This window comes from Micromesistius poutassou (assembly GCF_964030765.1).
Source record: "Micromesistius poutassou genome assembly, chromosome: 9".
In the NCBI taxonomy this organism is placed as follows: domain Eukaryota; kingdom Metazoa; phylum Chordata; class Actinopteri; order Gadiformes; family Gadidae; genus Micromesistius; species Micromesistius poutassou.
In genome coordinates this window covers 17530993-17540336 of record NC_140279.1, presented here as the reverse complement: position 1 = coordinate 17540336, position 9344 = coordinate 17530993, and the positions used below count along the sequence as shown (strand labels likewise).

Below are 9344 nucleotides of genomic sequence, written 5' to 3'. Positions count from 1 at the left end.
CACACACACAGAATATTATATATATATTAACTAACACACACACCATAATATACATTCACACACACACACACACACACACACACACACACACACACACACACACACACACACACACACACACACACACACACACACACACACACACACACACACACACACACACACACACACACAGTGATGAAGATTAACTAACACACACACCATAATATACATTCACACACACAGTTTAATAAAGTCCTGTTTGACCTCCACCAGGGTGTGAGGGTAGTGCCCATGGATATATACTACTATATATAGTAGTATATATCCACGAGAGGCCACTTGGCTCGGCTCATAAGGGAGGCTACTTCTGGAGGCTTCTATCGTAGCGTGTGCGGTGTCGGCGGCGGTCGCGGCTTGTGTACGTACTCTCCTCCTGCATGCGGGCCATGATCTGGACGTCGATGACGTCGTTGAGCTTGTAGGTGGTGGAGGAGCCCACCGAGTCCTCGTCCATCTCCGAGGTGCTGAGCTCGCTGTCCACCGACGACTGGGGGCTCACCGCCGGCGGGTTCCGCTCCGCTGCGGCGTTGCGCTGGTAAACTGAGTCCCAAACGCCACCCAAACAAATGAGCGCAATATGCAACGACATGGAAATAATGGTTTGCCTTTTTTATTTTTATGTTAGCTTTTTATTGATCATCATAGGCCTGGGCAATGAAACAATAAATTATCGTGTCGTGATAGACTTTTGATCAATATCAATATCAGACATGTTCAATATATATATATTGATAAGAGACTGGACCCCTGAATCTAGCAGCTGGGTTTGTTACACAAACACGGTTCCATACTTATCTACAATACTTGAGTGTTTTTCATTGTTGTATCGACATTGGAGTATTTATCAATGAAGAACAGTGGAAGGTCGTATTAAGAGTTAAACAGAAGTGTTTAAATCCAGCATGGTAATTCCTAGTGTTTTTAGGTCATTAGAATCATCAATAGTTATCGATATCGATCAACGTGATCAGGTTATATCGCAATGTCTTTCAGCCAATATCGCCCAGGCCTAGATCATCATTACAACTCTCTTATGTCGATCCGAGTTTCTCTGAGCGCTATATATACACACACAAGTACGTCAGATGACCTACAGCTGTAACACTAACTAGATCACATGACCTACAGCTGTATCACTAACAAGATCACATGACCTACAGCTGTAGCAGCGCCCGTGACCCTATGAACCCATGACCCCGTGACCCTATGACCCCATGACCCCCGCTGACCTGTGTTTCCAGGCATCAGCTGCTGCCGGACGATGGGCACCCTGCAGGGCGTGGAGGACGGGGAGTTGAAGGCGCTGCTGCAGGCGCTGTTGGCCGCGTTGGTGCTGTACGGGCTGCCGTAGCACATCTGCTGGGTGTAGGGCCCGCCGTACAGACCCCGGCTCTTGTGGCCTGGAACCAGACGACGAACAAACAAACAGCCTTTCAGTGACTGAAGGTAACTGGGGTGCTCGCTGAACCGGCGGCTCTGAACCGTTTTTTTTTTTATGACATCTCCACAACACATTCCAGCTGTTTTCGTTTGTGTTGTCATGAAGGGAGTAATTGTTCTCATTAGGGACAACTATCCTGTTACCGGCAAGATGAAAATGAGTTAATCATTTTTTGTTTGAAGTGAGCGCTTCATTGGTCCATTGGGTCTTATAAATAAACACATGAGGATTGAAATGTCACTGTGAACCACTCTGAGCCGTTTCTACCATGAGCTATGTTTTTTACACCATGCTGTGTGCCGGAAGATACACACACAGGCCTTCTAGTCAATCGTCTACATGGCTGGCGGAGGCGGTATGAAGACACCCTTCATTATTAGCTGCGTAACACACTCAACAATGCACACCATTTAACTCTACACACTGCTGACCACAGCGGCACAATGTCTCTCACTATGCGACTGCAGCCCCGGATGGTCAGAGCCACGGTCAAAGAGTCCCACTGAGCGCTCTATTGGGTCCGACTACACAGCGGCCGGGGCTCCGCCATAAGAACAGTCTCTGAACAATGACACCACAGCCTGCTGCAGGATGTCGTTACACTGCTAAACACCCTTTATTTTACTGAGCACAAGCGCCAGTAACTCACACTCTCTCCTGGGTGGAGTCTAGGTCATTTTTTCTCTCTCTCTCTCTCTCTCTCTCTCTCTCTCTCTCTCTCTCTCTCTCTCTCTCTCTCTCTCTCTCTCTCTCTCTCTCTCTCTCTCTCTCTCTCTCTCTCTCTCTCTCTCTCTCTCTCTCTCTCTCTCTCTCTCTCTCTCTCTCTCTCTCTCTCTCTCTCTCTCTCTCTCCTCCATTATTTAACACAACATCATCCTGTCTTTAGGTTCCTGCTGCTAAGGAATGTCTACAACATCACATCATGTAGGATAATAGCCGCTAGCTCACTATCCAGGGCAGCTAACTGCCTATGGAGGCTAACTGTCGATACGGGCTACGTAGGCTACAGAGGCTATTGCAGCTTAATCAACCATGCAGGGTAACTGTCCATGCAGGCAAACTGTCCATACAGACTAACTGTTGTTCATGTTGTCCTTGTTTGAACCAGATTTCTACTTTCTCTGTGCATTCCCTCCCAGGACAGCTCAAGCTAACTCAGCGACTTGCATCTGCTGAGCAGGGTAATCCATCCTGAGCCACATGGGAAAAACATGTCTGGGGTTAGGGTCTAGGGTACTTGGGATGTGAGGGAACTTAGCCTATGTTGATCGTTGGCTGTAGTCCGAGCCTTCGATGCGCAATGGGCCTACCCTGGGTAAACAAAGGTGAGATTTGAGTCACCAGGGCCGCACTTCATAACAATAAATCTGTTGACATGGTACAGCAGGTCCAAAGGCCAAAGTCTCTGCACATTTGACCAACTGCATCCTCTTTCCTTGCCATTGTATTGGTAGCCATGACACTAAAATAGACAGTTTAGCTTTCCACAAGATGAGGCCAGTTCCTTGGGACATTCCTCAACCAATACAAACTCACACTTGCTCCATGGCAACGGTATTATCCCCAGAGGGGGAGAGAGTGGGAGAGCTGAGGGTGTGGTCTGGGAGAGGACTCTCTCACACGTGTTCTCTAAACACACAGGAACATGGTCTGTATGTGAGGCTAGTGTCTCCTGTCTACATGCAGCTGACTGTTTTCCTTCCCCCTGACCAAAGGTGGAGAGAGTGCAACGCGCTTCAGGGACGAACAACTAAACTACTCAGTCTAAAACCTTTGTGCTTTCAACCGTCCCTTTTATTTCATGCAACCCTTTTTGCGGATCGAGCCCGTAAGGGTGGAGGGAGCAGAGCCACTTATCCAAGGGTCATATCCACATCAGGAATGACATCAGTGATGATCTCATCTAACCGCCATTGTTCACTAAATCAATCTGACTAGCACAGTGCTTTCAACCTATTATACTAACATGGTGAAGGCTTTAATCCTTTTAAGCGTGAATCCTTCTCCACCTTAGAGCGGTCTATTGTTCATTGCCTTGTTTGATTCTACTGATGTCTGAGCGACACCGATGTCCGCACATCGGGCAAGTCAAGTGTGAATGAAAACCGGTTATCGGTATCGGCCTTGAGGAGCTGAAAGTTATCAGTTATCGGTATCAGTCATTGCTGATGTGTTGACCAAGCAGGTAAAGCAAACACTTGTATCGCTGTTAGACTAATCAGCCTCCTAAATTCCTAATAGTCTAATCTAATAGTCCAGTCAGATAACTGGTTGACTTCACTGTGGTGAAGAACTTTGAATACCAAGGCAACGCTTATAGCATTAATATCCACAATTCCAGACAGTATCTAGGCATGACAACACAACAATGAGAGCGTTGACATAATCGCTATCATCACCAGGCTACCCCTCTCACGAAGACGCTCAACTCGACAACACCAGTTCTGGCTCGGTCTCCGCTCACCAGACTGAATGTCTCCTGCCCAGGTGCTATTCGGAGAAAGGGGCAAACATCACCACGACTCTTCTTCTCAGAATGAGCGGTCACGTGATTAATGAGCACATGGTCTCACATGTGTAAAAATGGAACTGACCTCTGGTGTGTGGCGGGGGGATCAGGGGGCTGTTGAGCCTGGCTGACTATTCTGGGACAATTATAAGGGTGTGCTTATGTGTGCCCCAATAAGAGGGACAGGCCCGGGGACAGGGGACACTGCGGGTGGCCAGGAGACCATGGATGAAGGACGGGGTTCAGGGATAGGTAGACACGGTTTCAAGGTATGTTAGACCTTATTGTGTGGTCAATGTTCATCTTTGTTCATCACCCGACTGGGGCTCCAGACTTGGTGTCTGGTGCAGCAGAATTAATTCTTACAATCAATCAGACTGTTGTTTGTTTCCACAGAACCCACATTGGTGTGACAAGGTGCAGTGAAAAAGCAACCGAACATCTGCACTTGAGATAAACCGTACACTTGAATTTGCTCCAATGTCCTCAAGACGAACTATTAAGACAACACCCATATTGATCCCACTGACGGATTGCTGCCCAACCTGCCAACCAACAAAGGAAACCGGTGTGCGCGAACACACACACACACACACACACGAACACACTCCCATACACACACAAGCGGTTTGTACGACATGCTTACCACAAACACATACACACACACACACACGTTTTGTATTGATTGTATTTTGGCGAATAGTATGTATAGTAATAGTATGCTGTTTGTGAGTTACAGAGCCTATTATGTTCTTACTAGACAAGCTGTTGGATTTAATAACAACCACGTCCAGGATTATGGATGTATTCATTTATAATTTAATTAGCTGAAGATTATAAGAGGGAAATGTCATGCACTTTTTAATCCTATTGGTTTCGGCTCAAAGTGAGATGTGCTCAGACACATAATTAAAATATAATTATGTTGTTATTGTATGTAGCTAGGTGGAGAGGACATGGGGGGGACGAGACCAGGTGAGGGTGGAGATGTGTTTACCTGTGTAAGTGTGTGGATGTGGTAATCTGTGAAGGTATGGTGGGGAAGACGTGGTTACCTGTGTCGATGGAGGACACATGGCAGGAAGCTGAGTTACCTGTCTAGGTGTGGGTGGAGGAGTGAAGAAGATGGAGGCGTAGGTACCTATATATGTATGTGTGAAAGGAGATACAGGCGTAGCTGCCTATATACAGTATATGTATGGGTAAAAGGAGATACAGGCTACCTATATACAGTATGGGTAAAAGGAGATACAGGCTACCTATATACAGTATGGGTAAAAGGAGATACAGGCTACCTATATACAGTATGGGTAAAAGGAGATCCAGGCGTAGCTACCTGACATGGTGAGCTCCAGTCTGTGTATGAGGGAGCGTTTGGCGGACTCCATGTCGGGGCTGGGGTGGTCCAAGGCTTGGCGACACCACACCATGGGGCTCAGGGCCTTCTGCAGCGGGCTGTTCAGCTTCGCCTCGTACAGCCTGGAGGGCATAACGAAAAGAACAACCACAACCACGCAATTAGATACGGGCATACACTGTTCACATCACACACACACACACACACACAAAAAAAAGCCCCACAAATAACAGTGTTATTAACTTGTTTTTTTCATTTGTACTCGACAATATGCCTTAACTATTTTTGCAGCTCAGCAGTCTTGCATTGTGTGGTGAATAACTCCATGGTTGACCACTAGAATGTGGGGTTTTAGAAACCCACTCTGTATGACGTTAATGCAGGAGGACAGGGTAGTATTAATAAGATAATGGTGTGTTTTAATTGAGACCTGATTGTGTAGGCCTAATTTGGAATATACCAGTTTTAAAGCACAGTGTTGTAGTGGAACTGTACTTTTATTATAACTTAATTTATAAGAGTAACTAAATAATAATTGACTACTGAAGTTATTTAAACCTATTCTGCTGAGATGGTATATTCACAGAAGTTCTGCTTTCAGTGGGCCCATACCACGAAGAATGAAAACAGTTCAACTATTATCTCTCGAAGCACTTCTTTCCGTCTTTGGAAGAAGAAAAAGTGCTTTGATAGTCAAATACTCACTAATTCATAAAAGGCATGTAAGTAAAGACAGCGATCAAGGACTGAACAATTTAGCTGTCAATGTGTGGAACGCTTTCAGATTGATCCACAAGTTAACACAACCCTCACTGTTTTTATTTATTATATCTGAAGGAAAAGGAAAGAGATGCCAAGAGAGCAGAACAGAAAGCAGGGGATGTGAGAGAGGAAAAGAGAAGAGAGGATAAGACGGGGCAGAGAGAAGAAGAGGAATGCTTCTGCCAGGAAAAGGCCTGAGTCAGCCGCAGTTCCAGGTGAAGGTCCTTATGACTGGAGGTAATACTACTCTAACATGCAGATACAGGCCCATGCACACGGATCAAGTTAAACTACATTCACAGTCATGTACAACACATGACAAGGTAATAAAGAGCAGACAATTGTTTATCTTCAGAACTAAATACTAGGATAACCAAGGAACCACAGTCTCCAGAACTGGATCCAATCATAAGCTAAATAATAGCCTGTTATGGGCATCGGGCACAGTCAGGAACAAAATAATGAGTATTTTGGTCATAGCGAGCCTGCGCACAAATTATAATCTATCCATCCATCCAATACTTTCTTGGCTATTTTATTCAATAAACCAACAGATACAAAGCACTTTTTACATGCCGTTTGTCAGAATTAATAATATATCTACTATGTTTGTATTTACTATATCGTATGCGTCATGCAGTGTGCAATGCATCATGTATTATGTACCATTTGTCAGAAGTAATAATATGAGCTAAGTACCACCATATGGTACCATGGTGGGAGTACCGTACTGCATCATTTTGTGTAGTATGGATCATGTAGTTTATGTACAATGCAGCAAGTACCATGTCGTATGTACCATGTAGTAGTGTGTGGAATACATCCCGCATCCCCTGAATGAGCAGGCAGTGCTGTAATCCAGCTCAATGCTAATTTGGCGATTACGGGTGTGTGTGACAGAGTTGGCAGAGGTTAGGTGCTACCAGATAATCCCTGATAGTGATCTCATCCAGGGGGCGGGCAGACAGGAGCAGGGATTACCAGGACAATGTGTTCATGGCAGCCAATTGATAGGTAGACCTGGATGTGTGCTGGGATACAAAGTCTGTTCATCTGGATTGGTAACTGGCTTGTGCATTCAGTTTACACACAAAACAGACCACAACTTGATTAACTTTATTTAAAAGGGCTGCTGAGGTTGTCAGACTATTGTCTCTGATGACTGTAGGGATCCTAGTGATTCCTGGTTATCTGGTGCGTGTACTGAAGAGAAAGTATTTTTACAAACATCATGCCAAATGCTTTCTGAGTACTTGACCTACAAGATGATGTTGCCAGGCTAGGACTCTCTCTGCCGCTCTCTGCATATTACAGCACCTTAAAAGGAGGTCAGGGTTTGCATGCAGTAGAGGAGAATGCAAAGGCCCTCAGAGAGAGACCAAGGGCCATCTCTGAGGAAGCGTGGTTACTACACACGAGTATTTCAGGAGGCCTCATTAACTGACCTTTGACCTCATCCAGCATATCTGCCTTGCCCTTCATCTCTATTGAACTAATTTCAACTAACATTAACCCTAACGTTTTGCGCTCCGATGGACACGCATTTCTATACAATAAATAACAAAGTAGAAGCAAGAATGAGTTTCTATCGGGGAGCTTAACTGGCGACTTTATAATCATTTTGTGAATAGTGCTATCTAAAGGTTATACCAGTTTATGTGTCGGGACAGTTGTCCGTACCAACGGAAACCCAGAGATCACAAACAGGAATGGTAACCACGGCCGAGTTTCTCCCAGCGGGCGTCAGGCAACACCACAACAACTCGGTCCCCAGTCACCGGTGCCATGGCGAGCCAAGCGATTTGCCCCATCACGGCATTACAACGTTTCACCGGCCTGCGGGGACTGTGATCTTGCGGCACTGGGGCCCGTGTCTGCTAAATAAATACAGTAAACATGGGGTAGCGGCTACGTCCTGCAATAGGCCTAGGCTGCAAAGGGTCACGGCTCAGACGTACCGATGAGTTACGGTGCCAAACACAGCACTGTCAGTTGCAGGTGATCGCATGACAATGCGCGTCTAGACCCCAGCCTACGTCAGCGGAGTGGCAGCGCCCCAACAGTGTAGGGATATCATAGCCAAGGGTGATAACCACCAGCCCGCCCGGGTCCACAACAACAAGTACCGTATTCTGTATCGATGACTCCGCACTTACTTACGCAAGCCATCGAAGACGGCTCCTATGCAGAACCTGGTGGTCGATGACCCCCCCCACCCCCCCCCCCCAACCCCAATAGCAGCAGCTGTGTGCGGCGGTTAACTCTGACAGCAGCCGCTAAGCACCACACACACACACACACACACACACACACGTCCCCGCTGTTAAACACCACTACCCCCCCCCCCCCCCCCCCCCCCCAGAAAGCACTCACCAGCTGTCTTCCTCCTCGTTCAAACAGTCCATATCCTCGAGATCTAGTATTTCCACTTCGTCTAGAATCGAGTCGTCCGATTCATCCTTAAAGCTGCCGGCGGTGTCGGCGTAAAACGAGTTCATGCTCGAGATGGAGCCGGCCGCCGTCGCCCCCTCCCCGGCGTAAGACCTCCTGAAGCTGATGCCGTCGTAAGAGAGCCTGGGGCTCAGGCAGCGGGAGTTCTCCAGGAGCCCTCCGTAGCCGCCCGTTCCGCCGAACCCCACCCCAGGGAACCCGGCCAGCCCCGCTGACATGGAGTCGTATCCGGCGCTGTGCGGCCGGTGGCCCCCCGACACCCCGCCGGACGAGGAGAACAGCGTGGACCGGCTCCGAAGCTGCTCGTTTTGCTGCTCGAGTTTCTTCACCAAGTCCTGGAGCTTCCGCACCTCCAGGTCCGCGTTGATGTTGGAGTTGATATCCTCCATAGCGGCCGGTGGGGGGACACCTACGAAACCCGGCGGTAGTCTTCTGCCCCGTTTTAGTCCGTTCCTGGCCGACGAGACTCCTTGTTTATTCTCTACTCGGGGTTTTTATCTACGTTTCACTCGGGCGATCCGCGTACTGAACAGGCTACACACCGTCATCTCCCCCGTTCACTCTGATATACGGGCAGGGTCGGGGCCATTTTCGTCAATCCTGTTACCAACTGTGAAAGACCAACAGGCGGCGGAAAACAGACGTCATGACGTAGCCCGGTGTCTCGGGGGCGAGCACGTTGCCGCCACATACGTGTTCACATTCTGCGCTTGTAGTTTTGGACGGAGTGCGTTTGACGAATTTCGGAGGCTTTTCAAAACACCATGTAAAAATGTGTTTAC

General features: G+C 47.5%; 1 protein-coding gene across 1 annotated transcript; it reads right to left on the bottom strand.

Annotated features, from left to right (window-relative positions):
• Positions 1 to 315: 315 nt before the first annotated feature.
• slain2 (SLAIN motif family, member 2) lies at positions 316 to 9149 on the bottom strand. Its single transcript, XM_084472567.1, has 4 exons — positions 8485 to 9149; positions 5329 to 5471; positions 1272 to 1442; positions 316 to 582 (listed from the first exon to the last, which is right to left on the bottom strand). Exons 1-4 carry the CDS (start codon positions 8949 to 8951, stop codon positions 344 to 346), a joined length of 1020 nt encoding a protein of 339 aa, XP_084328693.1. The 5' UTR covers positions 8952 to 9149; the 3' UTR covers positions 316 to 343.
• Positions 9150 to 9344: the final 195 nt, after the last annotated feature.

Coding starts and splice junctions, on each gene's coding strand:
- slain2 (XM_084472567.1), bottom strand. CDS start 8,951: ATGGAGGATATCAACTCCAACATCAACGCGGACCTGGAGGTGCGGAAG. Junction 5,472..8,484: donor AACGAGGAGGAAGACAGCTG/GTGAGTGCTTTC, acceptor TATGCCCTCCAG/GCTGTACGAGGCGAAGCTGA. Junction 583..1,271: donor GCTGATGCCTGGAAACACAG/GTCAGCGGGGGT, acceptor TTTGGGACTCAG/TTTACCAGCGCAACGCCGCA.